The 13981-nt window shown below is 36.5% G+C and overlaps 1 protein-coding gene across 2 annotated transcripts in view; it reads left to right on the top strand.

Moving 5' to 3' along the window:
- The first annotated feature begins 944 nt into the window (after window positions 1–944).
- The window catches only part of LOC126237440 (cell division cycle protein 23 homolog), a 116382-nt gene continuing 103345 nt past the window's right edge, over window positions 945–13981 (top strand). Inside the window, exons 1-2 of one of the 2 annotated variants that reach the window (XM_049947556.1) lie at window positions 945–1146; window positions 1232–1372. In XM_049947556.1, coding sequence (XP_049803513.1) covers window positions 1043–1146; window positions 1232–1372 — 245 coding nt within the window. In that variant the 5' untranslated portion in view covers window positions 945–1042. Of the gene's footprint in view, window positions 1201–1231; window positions 1373–13981 lie in introns of both variants that reach the window. The other variant, XM_049947557.1, reaches the window with a different exon arrangement.

Below are 13981 nucleotides of genomic sequence, written 5' to 3'. Positions count from 1 at the left end.
CAGAAAATTTTAACAGAAGAAAGTGTAGCATGTAAGCAACTGTTTTTCACCTACGACGGTTCCTAATTTGCGAAGGATGAAACCACTTTCAATAGCTTGCTTTATGCCTGATGAGTGTGTGCTTACTAAGTCAGTTTGAGATCTAGGTTTATAACTAGATGTCTGACTCAGCATAATTATTAACTCAGTCACTGAGTTTGCGATAGAATATGTAAATAGCACCAGCTTTAATATCATTTAAAATATGGGTGTCATATTAAGAAAACAATTAATAGTATCTATTATGCCTCCTTCCTTTCCCACCTTAAATACGGTACGGGGTCATATTCTGGGGTAATTTGGCAGCAGCTAAGCGAGTTTTTGGAATACAGAAAAAGGTGTTTTGATTCATAAAGGATGTGGACCTAGGAACTCTTGTAAGTCTCTGTTTACGAACTGAAGTATTACACCTCTACCGTGTATTTACACTACGGAGACACGTTTTTTTTTTTAAACTAACCTAATGGACGACGAATATCACACTACTTAAACAGTGACAATTATCACCGCAGTAATGTCCTAAGAGCTAGCCACTGAAACACCGAATAACTATTGGAACCAACATCATTTCCAACCTGCTTATTGTGTTCATCTCTTTAATACCGTAAACTATATACAAAAGTAAATTTCAGCAGCAAATATACAACGAGAAAAATAATAAGTAAACAAGTGATATGGGAGCGGATAACCACACCATACGTCTAAGCAACTACTGTACTTCAATGGAGGTAGAATACCTCTATGAGTACTTCGGAACACGAGCGGCCACGTGTACTCTGTAGCCAGGTGGATAATGTCACGTGATTTCAATATCCGATAAGAAACGTCAACGCAGTGAGACCGAGACACTCCCACAGCTCAACGATGCTACGTTTTTTAAAGATACAAAGATACTATAGTATGAATAGTCACTTGTTTCTTCGGCGCGATGGGAATTAAATGAATTGGGGTTACATGTATTGTGAATTTTTTTAATTGTTTATATATTTGATTGTTCATCGACATGGCAGAAGATTCTTTCAAACTTGATTTGAAGCAGGTGAAACTTGACTTGCAGAAGGCAGTTGTAGAATGTTCGCTGAGAGGATTAATGCACAGCACCAAGTGGTGGGAATTGTCGAACTTGAGTTATTAAACATGTTCATATGCTTAAAGTTGGCGGTATGTAATTTTGTAACGTGTTATTTTGTAGGCTGGCAGAGCTTAATTATGCATTGATAGATGTAAACGTAGACTTGCAGGAATCTGTATCGTTCAAAGAGCAACCGGTCTCCAGTGATTGGGATATTTATATGCTGGCTAAGAGTTACTTTGATTTAAAAGAGTATGACAGGTGAGTTTATTTGGACTGTAGTACATATAGAGAAACTATTATGGGCTTTCTCGTGTTAAATGGGTATATCGATTCACATTGCGCGAAAACCATTGGTGCTAGTAGTATTGAGAAGTGTCTCTACCCCATCCCCATGTGAAACAAGCAAAAGTACACCATTTTTTTTAGTTTGCTACTACTGGTGGGTTTATTTGTGATTAAAAGTTCTCAGTTGTGCTTTATAACATGCAAGAAGCCAGTCATAACCCTTGAACATAGAACCACAAACAAACAAATTTTAATTCATTCCATAGCAATATACATGTTTATTTTGGATTGCCAAATAAGTTTCTGTACAATGAATATATGCTGTCAAAATGTGTGTATTGTGGTACCTATACATCATTGATACTTTCCAGTCCTTTATTGGGTCATTCCACACCAAGTGGTCTAAAACTGAAAAAAGTTCCCACCATCATGGTCTCCAATTTTCGTCAAATTTTAACTGTAGCTTTAGTCAAGTGTTGAAGTAAGTTTCCCAAGATTTCAGGCCTCTAGCTGCAATAGCTGCTGATCTAGACCCCCTTGTCTGAAGTGTACTTAGTCCGTGTGCATGCAACATAAACAAAAAGTCATATTTGGAGTCTAATAAAATCGAAACTAATTCATAAGAATGGTTAGTAAGATGCGACCCTGTACAGTTTTTTTTGCTGATTCCAACGAAATTATTTATAACATTACTCATGCAAACCCCGGTCAAATAACTCGACTCAAAGTATACTTCAAAATTTGTCGTGACACAACGCGACAAATTTTGACCAATATTAAGACTGCAATGATTTCCTTGCAGTTGAAGATATGGACTTGAACTTTTGGCCAAGCTTCATGCTTGTGCTAGACATAATGCAGCCGGATTTGCAATGATCCAGGCCATATGGTCGCCCTGCAGTATCTCTTCAAATTAGGCAGTGTCAGCACAAACGGTAAAATTTACCAAAGTTTCAAGCCAATTACTAAAAAATAGTTGGCCTGAATCTGCTTGTGAATAGTATCACCTAAAAGAGAAAATCTTGCTCTACAAGACTGACATTTGTTTTTTTTGCAACGCGACCATTAAGTACTCATTAACTCACATCAAAGTTGTTATATTTTGTATGCGCGATGCACTAATTTTTCTTCATTTCTAGGAATTTGAATCTTAATAGTCGCTTAGAATTACTGATATAATTGGATATTTCATTCGTGTTTTATTCAGTGATTGGCCAGTGAGAGATGTCAGAAGTTAATGAAGAAGAAGAATCGTTGGCCCCCTGTTCAATTGGAAAAGATGCTGCTGCATCAAAGTGCCATGTTATCTTCTATGCTAAGAAGACTGGATTCAAAGCGTTTAGTGATTTCACAGAATGTGACCAGAAATTGCTTGTTTCGCGTTCAGAAGCCAAACTTGACGAAAATTCCATCATTTGCTTCCACCATGAAGCCCTCTTCCTACATGAATATCAAGCGATGCAAAAGAAATGTTGCAATCCATTCAAGAAGAGGAATCACAATGTAAAAGCTGGACTTAGACTGCTTGATAATGAAACAGCTGCCAAACTTTGCCTGTTAAAGAAAAAAGAAGTGATTGATATAAAACCTGGTCAGAAGCTTTGCCCTCGCTGCATGTCGGCACTGAACCAAAAGCTAGAAGATTCATCATCACTATCAACCCAATCTGAACAAGATTTCACAACGGATGAAACTGAACCAGCCATCAACAAAAGTTTATCATTTATTGGTGCTTCACCATTGAAAAGAAGACAACTAAGTAAAAGAGATAAGCCAAGCTATGCAAAAAGAAAGATCTTGGATGCACAAAGTTTAATTGGGAATCAAATTGCTGCTGCTGTAGGAATCAATTACGATGAACAGCCAAGTTCAAGTAAAAGTCGCCCATGCAGTAATTGTGCAGATCTTGATAATCTTATAGAAGAGTTGAAAGAAAAATGTAAAGTGTCAAATCGTAGGACAAAAGTTCAAATATTGACCTTGGTTCCAAGAAGCTGGACAATTAAAGATACGACAACAGCATTTAATGTATCAGAAAGAATGGTAAAGCAAGCGAGAAAACTGAAGAATGAGCAAGGTGTTCTAGCTTTTCCAGCAAATCGGCAAGGAAGGAAGCTTTCAGATGAAGTTGTCCAGAAAGTACATGACTTTTTTCAAGATGACGAATTCAGCAGACTTTGTCCAGGGAAGAAAGACTGTGTGCCTGTGAGAATTTCAGGAACAAAGGTGTACAAGCAAAAGCGGTTGTTGCTTTGCAATTTGAAGGAAATGTACGTGTCTTATCAGAAGCAAAATGGACCAGAAATTGGCTTCTCAAAGTTTTGCGAGCTTAGACCAAAATGGTGTGTTACAGTTGGCTCTGCTGGAATGCACTCAGTTTGTGTCTGTACAATACACCAAAATGTCAAGCTTATGCTCACTGGTGCATCAATCAATGAAGACTACAAGGAAATTCTTAGCAAAGCTGTTTGCAGCTTGGAAAACAAGGATTGTATGCTTCATCGTTGTGAAAACTGCCCTGGTCCAGAAGGTGTAGAAGCAGTTATTGCAACATATTTTGAAGATAATGACCCTGAAGAACCGATTGAGTACAAACAATGGATTCATACCGACAGGGATACTTTAGAAACAAAGCAGCTTTCAACAGAAGAGTATGTTGAAGATATTGCAGCAAAAATTTGGAACCTGTCTTGTCATCACTACATTGCCAAGCATCAAAGCCAGCACCTGAAAGCTCTCAAAACTGATTTGAAAGAAGGCGAATTCATAATACTAATGGATTTTGCTGAAAACTATTCATTTATTGTTCAAGATGCAGTGCAAGGCTTTCACTGGGAAAACAGTCAAGCAACAGTTCATCCATTTGTAGTCTACTACTGTGAAAACGAAGAGGTGCAATGTGTGAATCTTTGTGTTATTAGTGACTGCCTTCGACACGATACGATTGCTGTCCATGTTTACATTGGAAAAGTAATCAATTACCTGAAGATGCAATTTTCCAAAATAAGCCACATCCACTACTTCAGTGATGGTTCAGCTGCACAATATAAGAATTTCAAGAATTTTCTCAACTTATGCTATCACAAAGAAGATTTTGAAATAACAGCAGAATGGAATTTCTTTGGAACAAGCCATGGAAAGTCGCCTTGTGATGGCATTGGAGGCACAACAAAACGGTTGGCAGCAAGAGCAAGTTTGCAACGTCCATATGAAAACCAGATTCTAACACCCAAAGATCTTTTCAACTTCTGCAATGATAATATCAATGGAATCAAATTCTTTTTCATCAGCAAAGAGGAAGTTGAAGAAGAAAAAGCTTCTCAAGAAGAAAGATTCCTGCAAGGGCACACTCTAGCTGGCACAAGAGAAAACCACCATTTTTTGCCCATTGATATGACGACAATTCAGGTCAGTAGAGTTTCAAATGATGCGACATCTTTTTTGGCCAAAATTAGTGCTGCTGAACTAGTAGTTCAAGTCATGGATCTTCAGCCTGGGCAGTATGTTGCTTGCATTTATGAAAAGAAATGGTGGATTGGAAACATCGTTGAAATCTCAGTCGAACAGAAAGATGCTTTCATAAGCTTTATGCATCCTCATGGTCCTGCAAGTTCATTTTATTGGCCCTTAAGACGTGATACTTGCTGGATTCCAGAACAACTTATCATTGGTGTTATTCCAGCTCCATCAGTGACATCATCTGGTCGGCAATACAGTTTTCCTGAAAGCATTCTCTTGCAAATCAACGATGCTTTCAGAATGATGAAGTAACTGAGGAAGACAGGCTTGGGAACCTGCATAAAGAAACCCACAATCAGGCTTGGGATCCTGTGGTAAAGACACCCTGTAATCAGGCTTGGGAACCTGCAGTAAAGATACCCACCCGTGGCTGTTACTGCATGGCTATCGGGCGTGGCCCCTATGGCGATGGGGATGCTGGTTTTATTGTGATAACCAGTAATGGCTCAGCCATCATGGACCAACGCAGGGCACTGCGCACACAAAATATAAGATACTTTGACCTGAGTAAATAAGCACTTAATGGAAGCGTTGCAAAAGAAAAATATATCCATCTTGTAGAGCAAAATTTTCTCTTTCAGATGATACTATTCACAATTAAATCCAGGCTGACTATTTTGTAGTAATGGGCTTTGAACTTTGGTAAATAAAGCCATTTGCGCTGACACTGCCAAATTTGAAGAGATTTTGCAAGGCGACTATAAAGCCTGGGTAGTTGGAAATCCAGCTGTATTATGTCCAGCACAAAGATAAGACTTGGTAAAAAGTTCAAGTCCATATCTTTATCTGCAAGGAAATTATTGCAGTCTGAATATTGGTCAAAATTTGTCGCATTAAGTCACGACAGAATTAGGGGTACACTTTGAGTCGACTTGTTTGACCGGATTTTGCATCAGTAATCTTATAATTAATTTCGTTTGAATCAGCACAAAAAACTGTACAGGGTCTCATCTTACTAACCATTCTTATGAATTGGTTTCAATTTTATGAGACCCCAAAAATGGCATTTTGTCTGATGTCGCGCGCATGCGAACTTACTACCCTTCAGACAAGGGGGTCTAGATCAGCAAGTATTGCAGCTAGAGGCTTGAAATCTTGAGAAACTTAATTTAGCACTTGACTAGTGCTACAGATAAAATTTGAAGAAAATTGGAGACATGATGGTGGGAAGGTTTAGACCACTTGGCATGGAATGACCCTATTGCCTTTCTGATGTGCAGGTTACTAAGTCTTCAACAAAAGTTGATACTGGGGAAGAAATGAGCTTTGTTAGTTTTGGCAATGATCAACAGAGATTAACTAAGCATTAGACAACTCCTAGTCTAAGCAAATGTATTAAGGCTAACAAAGTTCTGCAATGGGTATAGATTTAGATAAGTGTTTACTTGTTCAGATAGGTTCTAACTTGGTCTGTGTACATTATACAAGCTTTTGCTCTGTCTATGTGAACTGTAGCAGTAAGATTTTTTGACTCTTGAAGTGAGTACTTGAAATCTTGAGTTACAAATACGTGTAGGGCTTCAGTATATGTTAGTGTATGGAGGCACTCACATTGTAGCTCAGAAGCTACCAAGTGGGAATTTAAACATGCAGACTGTTTTAGTAGTAGAAATCTTATCCTTACCTTGCACAAACCCATGTCAGGGAAATGCTTGCAGTTGATACACACTTTCGTCTAAAGGGTTCAGTGAATTTCCATTCAGTGACAATTCGCAACACTGTAGCTTACAATCTTGTAAATAAAAGAAATATATTTTACATCCCACACTTTAAGGATGCACAGTTAATTTTGTGTAACTGCAGAATGCTAAGCAAACTTTAATCTGCGTTATCTGTTATGACATTTCACTGAAACACAAGAAACTGCCATGTTTGGAAATAAGATTACATCCTGTATATTTATGAAGTTTTGGGATAATTTGTTAGAAACATGTAAGATAGTTTAGATGCTCAGGGCTCTTGTAGATTGTTTTCTTATAGTTAGGGGTATTCATTAAACTTTATGGTCATTAGGCATTTTCTCCCAAGCAAGAGTCCTCTTGCATATGCATCAAAAGTTATGTTACTTGACAAGTGTCTTGCTTATGTCCCATGATAAATATGGAAATGGCTGGGCCAACCTTTTGGAAATATTGTAATCTAGACAGGAACTACATTTTAAAATGTTTGTTGTTTTCATGAAATCTTCTACCAGGTTCCATAAATGTTTTAAATTTTTCAGGTAAACCTAAGCCATAAACATAAATCTCAGTAGTATATGTGACTTTTTCACGGGGTCATTTCATGCCACGTCACCCACCATCTCAAATTCTCATGAAACTTTGTATATTTGCTTGTACTTAGAACATAAGAACTCCTGGAGATTCTTTTTGGTCTCAGACTAAAACTTTTTTATACTGAATTTTCAATATAGTGATGTTCTGATTATTTGGATGTGCGAGAATGTCCATGCAGAGTGGTACTGACCTGCAGAAATACTGTAACTTAGATGTATAAGAGGCTTATGATTTGGAATTTTCTTCAGAAGTTAAGAGAGGCATAGAGTTAACAAGAAAGCATTTATTTAAGCCGTAAAGTTAGAGAGCGAATTAAAAAAATGTGGGCCACTCATTTTCTAGAAAAATTACAAGGATGTTGTAAAACACTTATGTGACATTTCTCCAATCTGCTGGGAACCTAGTTTTGGTCTTAAATAATTCCCAAGATTAGGTTAGGTTCTAATAAAATAGTAATATTAATGGGTTTTCTGTGAATGGACACTGATGAAAAATGAAGGCTATGGCCTTGCCGCAGTGGTTACACTGGTTCCCGTGAGATCACTGAAGTTAAGTGCTGTCGGGCGTGGTCGGCGAGTGGATGGGTGACCATTCAGGCCGCCATGCGCTGTTGCCATTTTTTGGGGTGCACTCAACCTCGTGATGCCAATTGAGGAGCTACTCGACTGAATAGTAGCGGCTTCGGTCAAGAATACCATCACAATGACCGGAAGAGCGGTGTGCTGACCCCACGCCCCTCCTATCCGCATCCTCCCCTGAGGATGACACGGCGGTCAGATGGTCCCGGTAGGCCACTCGTGGCCTAAAGACTGAGTGTGATGAAAAACGAGGCTTTCCAAGTAAGTTCATCTTGGCCTGACACTCGCTGCTTCAGCTTTTCATGTCCCTTTTTTTTTTGTAGTAATAACCATATATTTCATATAGTGTTTGAAAGAAAATGTGGTAAAGTTTTCAAAAATCTTACACTGTGTGAAGCTTCCCATTTGGATTGTATTACTGTGGAGGAGTGGGGGGAGGGGGTTGCAGTATAGCTAATTTTCAACAAGTATCAGAAAAGAATGAAACTCAATGGGAAAAAATATTTAATAACTCTGCTCCACATCTGGTAATATAGAAATTCAACTTAAATTGTTATTGCCCAAACAATGTTTTGTTAAGTATGAAAAATACTTTTAGACAGTGCTGTTATTAGACCACTTTCTTTTATTGAAAGCATGGGTGTGAACAGGTATAGGGTTTTCATTTATATATTAAAGTATTTGTAAAATTGTTCAGAAGATCTTTTAAAGCGCATTATTTAGTCTACTAAGCTTTAGTACATGTCTCATGTCTTGTTAAAATAATAAAGTACAGAGCCAGAAGTTATAATTTTAACTGATATATTTTAGTTACTAATATTAACTTTATTTAGGGGTATAAATGAACATATTTAAATGCCAGTTATTCTACACAGACAGATGTTTAACCCTCGAACGGGCGTGCCATTTTTCATAACATGAGCGAGTGTGCACTTTGTACACATGTATAGAATAGCTTCATTTATGTTGTCAAGATGAGTGATGTATGATCAAAATCACAGTTTAATCTTAGCTTATTTAAACAACAAGAAAATTAAAAAAAAATGAGATACACCACTGTTTTATTAAACAATAATGAAATAAATTTTCAGTACAACACCCTGTTCCCAAGGACAGGTGTTACAGAGACAGTAATGACCCACTCAAAGCATTAAGCAGTGCAGTGGCATCAGATCCCATCCAGCTGCTTATTCGATCACTAATTATCTCGTAGATAGCTGTCTCAGTGTGGCATTAATTAGGCTGCTAGCTCATAATCAGGGCAATTTTTTTTTTTTTTTGTACGCATCATAAATTTTTTCTGCCTAGCTCACTTTGTATTTTATATTACTGATGCTCACTTGGACGTATGACGGCACAAATTATCACTGTGTTATCTGAAGCAATAAGTAAGGAATAGTTATGGGTCTGTAGTTGTGTAACCATAATGAAACACTGCAAAATCATTTTATTTTTTGTTGGCGCACTTTATACACAGCTACTTGCTCGTGGGTTAAAACGTAAATGTTCAGCAGTGAAGATCTTTGGAGTTCCCAAGTTAGTTTTAAGTGGGTCTATTTTGAATCTACTGTGAGAAATTAGATTATGTTAATTTGATATTGTTTTTATTAAAGTAATGCATTCTTCTTAATGTTCTTGACTCTGTTACACCAACAGTACATAAAATGTTTTTCAAAGGCACAAAACAAGTCTTCCTTCTCAGGCCAAAACAATGATACTCATGGTGCAGGTAGGTGGAGAAAAAGTAGTTCAGCCTGTCCTTCATCACACATTCTCAACGAAGGCAAAGTACCACATGTCATCATATACAGCTGCCACAAAAGAATTTTGTTGGGGATAGCTACGTGTCCATTGCGGGGAATTTTCATTGAAGGAAGAAATCGTGGAAGGCTTTTCAGAACAAGTTGCTTTTCTAATTAATCACAGGAAAGCGATTTGTAATTGTGAAAATTCCTGGCGCCAGTTATTGTGCGGGTTGTCAAAAATTGGAAAAAACATTAGTCAATATTAGCCTTGCAGAAATTGTAAACACCATATGCAGTTATTTGTACATCATCATTTAGTTGAAGACTAGCTTTTCCTCAAAAAAAGTTTTACAGTTCACCACACACAGATTGGCCGTGGCTAGTAGCAAAAAAGGAATGATCAATGTCAATGGAAAAATCCTTGTTGTGTTCACACAATTTTTTAAAGCCTTTTCTAGTGAAATAATGAGATTTCTTGACTAGTGGGCAGTGTTCAGCCAATCCCTTAACCATTTCGCCCATTGTGATCCATATCATAACTTATAAAGCAGTGTTTTGCTATTGTCGATTTATTTTCCTTGTTTATCACATAAACACAAAAAGAATGTGTTGTACAACTGCTTCTTGTCCAGTGTTAACACTGGATTTCGTTCTTAATTATAAAACTGTAGTTTTCAGTAAAATCCATTAACAGAATTGCTTTTTCCAATATTAGATTGTCTTTCAAATTTTTTAGGGCCCTTGTCAGATACTTAAATATTAGAGTTTGGTTTAAGTGCCTGTAATTTTGTTACCAGTAAATCAGTGTATTCATCAACAGTTGCAGATTGCTTTACCAATACTGTCCAGTGGCCTGTGGTAATCCACTGGCTGTACTCAATTTCACCATCAGCATCTTTGTAAGAGAATTTTTCTTTAAACAATTCTAACAATTTATCGTCACTGGGACAATTGCACAGTGATTAACCATGCAGTCATAGTTTCTGAGTCACATACAATAAATTTTATAAGTTCTTTGTACGTTTCTTGAATGTGTTCCGCATCCAAAAGCAGTTTTATGTTTTGGTGGATACCACAGACACACACTGAATGAATGCCTGCAGCACCAACTAAAATACGCCACTTTAATCTTGGTGAACAAAATTTAGAAAAACTTATGTTAATGTTTGGCTTCTCCCATTTAAAACATTAATATAGTTCCCTTAGGTGGCAGAGGATGAGTCTCTCTTGCATATACACATTTTTCTGTAGCTCACTTTATTCCTGGTAACATTAGAGTACACTCATCATTTTGGTAAAAATTGGTGACAATCTTTGACTTCATTAGTGATCATCTGACCTCTTTTTGGAATAGGAATTGATAAAATATGTTCCTGTTTCCAGTTTCTTACCTGTAAAACTGCATACTCACTAAATTCTGTCATTAATTTTTTCTTTTGACCTTTTTCTTTCATTAACAATATTATGGTATAAGAATCTTTGCCTTCTTAATTATTTCATTCTCGCTAACCTTAATGTGTCATATGAAGCTTTGCTGTGATTTGGAATTGAATGAAGTTTTAAGGAGAGCGCCCCAAATCATCCAAAGTTTTATGTGTGACCTTGATACTTTGACTTTCTAGCACTGACTGATGGAAGTGTCACATCTGGGTCACTGGCATCACTTTCATTTCCACCACCGATTTCAGTTTTTTATTTACAGATCTTAAGACATTTTGGGCGAAGTCTTTTGTGTGGTTTTTGATTGATTCTTGCAGACTTAATGATTTAGACAAATCCAAAACTTATCGATCTCTAGGATTTTCCAATTCTGTGCCTGTGTAGTTTGAAAGGATCACAAGAAGTTCTATGATGGCTTTCAAAAACCTTTAAGCAATAGTAACTGTTTTGTCCACATAATAGTTCTTTCTTGATCATCTGGAAAGTTTATATTGGACTGTAATACTATCAAACCTTGTTGGTCTTCATTCAGGTCTGAACATTTTTGGAGAGTTTTTACTGATGTTTATGTAGCCAAATGACATGGTGTTGTGAGTAATTTTCCAACACTACATGAATTCACATTTTCAGTTGTAAGTACATGAGCACTACTTCAGTTAAAAACACACTACAATACTAACAGAATGATAAATGACTGCACTACAAGTAAATGTGAGCAGTCTCATGGAAAGACAAAGAGCAAAATGGACTGGTTGCATGTCACTGATGTTCAACAATACAGACAGTGATTGTTGCACTGTTTTCACTTATGCACAGGTTTCAAACAAGCTACTACAAACAAACAGAACACTTTATTACTGTGAGCTGGTGGTTAGCTGGACAGATAAATGTAATATATTGTATTCTTTCAAAAATCAATTCATAAAATGAAGTAACTTTTGCACACTTAAGATTAATTTGTCTGCCTAGAATAATTGATATTTAAATATGCTAATTTGAGATTCCTGCATCTGAGGCAGTGGGTGCCAGACCTGGCTGAACTTACTTGGAATGACTAGTTTTTCATCACAGTAAAAAGTTTTTTATTTTCAATTTATTTGTGTGGCCCTTTGCAGGAAACTCATTAATATTTTTATTTCATTAGAAAGCTTGCAATCTTAGGATTTTTTAAGTCCCGTACTTCAATCCCAGCAGGTTGGAGAAATATCATTTAAGTGTTTCTCAACATGCATGTTATTTTTCCAGAAATTGGGAAGTGACGTAAATAAATTATTTTTGTAGTTTTCTTTGTAACTTCACTGATCAAATAAATGCATTCTTGTTAACCGTATGCCCCTCTTAACTTAGGCCTATAAAAAAAAAAATCCAAATCAGCAGCTTCCTGTACACATGAGTTACAAGTATTTCTATAGATAAGTACCACATTGCATGGGCATTCTTGTAGAGACAAATTATCAGAACATCGCTATAATGAAAATTCAACATAAAAAAGTTTTTGTCTGAGACCAAAAATAATTTCCAGAAGTTCTCATAAGTGTAAGCAAATAGACAAAGTTTTGTGAAAATGTGAGATGCATGATTTGACATGGAGTGGCACCACAATGAATATCATATATGATATTTTCAGGTTCAGGCCCTACCTGTTACATCAGTATTTCTTTAAAAAGTCAACAATAATTATTGATTTTTTAAATTTTTTGTGGTGGTCACAAAGTGTGCCCCATCCATTCTCCCCTCCCTCGCCAGTCCTCGATGGTAGTAGGAATTACTGAAAGTTGGTTGGTATCGCCGAGTGTGTGCAAAAAGATATTTGTGAGTTCTGGAAATTTGAAATTTTGTGTTACAAATTTTTGTACGGCTTCAGTGTTCATCAGTACATCTTCAACAATTATTGTTAATGAGTAGATGATAATTAACATTTTTTTAGGTGGGTGATAAACTAACATCCTCTTCACCAATATACATTATTGGAAATATGTTGGTATTACAAGGGTTGTGACAAAAGATTTGCAAGACTCTGACCGCATACCACTATGGCAAATTGAGCACCTGTTTGACCTCCAGTGGAGGGAAATTTGATGTTGTCGCTGTAATCTGTGATTGCTGTTCTCATGTCAGTGTACTGCAGGACTCTTTTTGAATTTCCCAGTTATGTTTGTTTCCATCTGGCTGGTATGAGAACATGAGCCTCTCAGAGCTCTTATGTTTGTCCATACTATCGGCGTAGTTCATATTAATTCAGGCAGTCTAAAAAAAACTCTTAACTTCATAGTATTAGATGTTATTGAATTTAACATATGCAAAAATTTAGGATGGAGTAAGACACCCTTATTTTTTGTTTTGTCAAAAAAAAACGTACTGGCTACCAATGATGACATTTACAGCACCATTTTGCGCATGCAATTTTTGGGAAAATCTTTAAAACATACTATCTCTGGAACAGTTCCATGCATTATGTTGTCTTTTTATTTGAAAGATAATGTCTTTAGGATTATATTGATATCCTTGGTTTGCAAATGTATCAAAGATCTCTCGCTATAGCATTCTTGTGTATTTCTTTTTTTAATTTAAGGAAAAATTTTGCTAATTTCTTTACTGTAGTTTTTTATTACTGATTTCTTTGTTGAAGCTTTTCTTCAAATTTCTTTGTTGAGGTGGTTGTTTTGCTGGTTTCTGTACTGCAGTTCCTCATAACTAATTTCTATATTGTAGAGCTTTGTAGATAGGATATCTGAGACCATACAGATGCTTCTGTCCTTGTAAGGATTTGTAAGGATTCTGCTGATTGGGCTGTTTTGTGGAAAGGATTATTTGAAAATTCTTCTGACTGGGGCCATGAGAGAGTGAAGTGTGCTGACTTTGCATATCCATAAAAGTGTAACATATATAACTAAAAAAAAATCATGTTGGGAATAAGTGCTTTCTAAATACTGTGACAGAATATCAACTATGACAGTAACTGAATAATCTGAATATGAAGATAAGTCTCCCGTGGTGCAGGTGATGCACATTTTGCATTTGTAA

This window comes from Schistocerca nitens, chromosome 2 (assembly GCF_023898315.1).
Source record: "Schistocerca nitens isolate TAMUIC-IGC-003100 chromosome 2, iqSchNite1.1, whole genome shotgun sequence".
Lineage (NCBI taxonomy): Eukaryota > Metazoa > Arthropoda > Insecta > Orthoptera > Acrididae > Schistocerca > Schistocerca nitens.
Note: the sequence above shows the minus strand (reverse complement) of the source record. Positions and strands in the feature narration are given on the sequence as shown.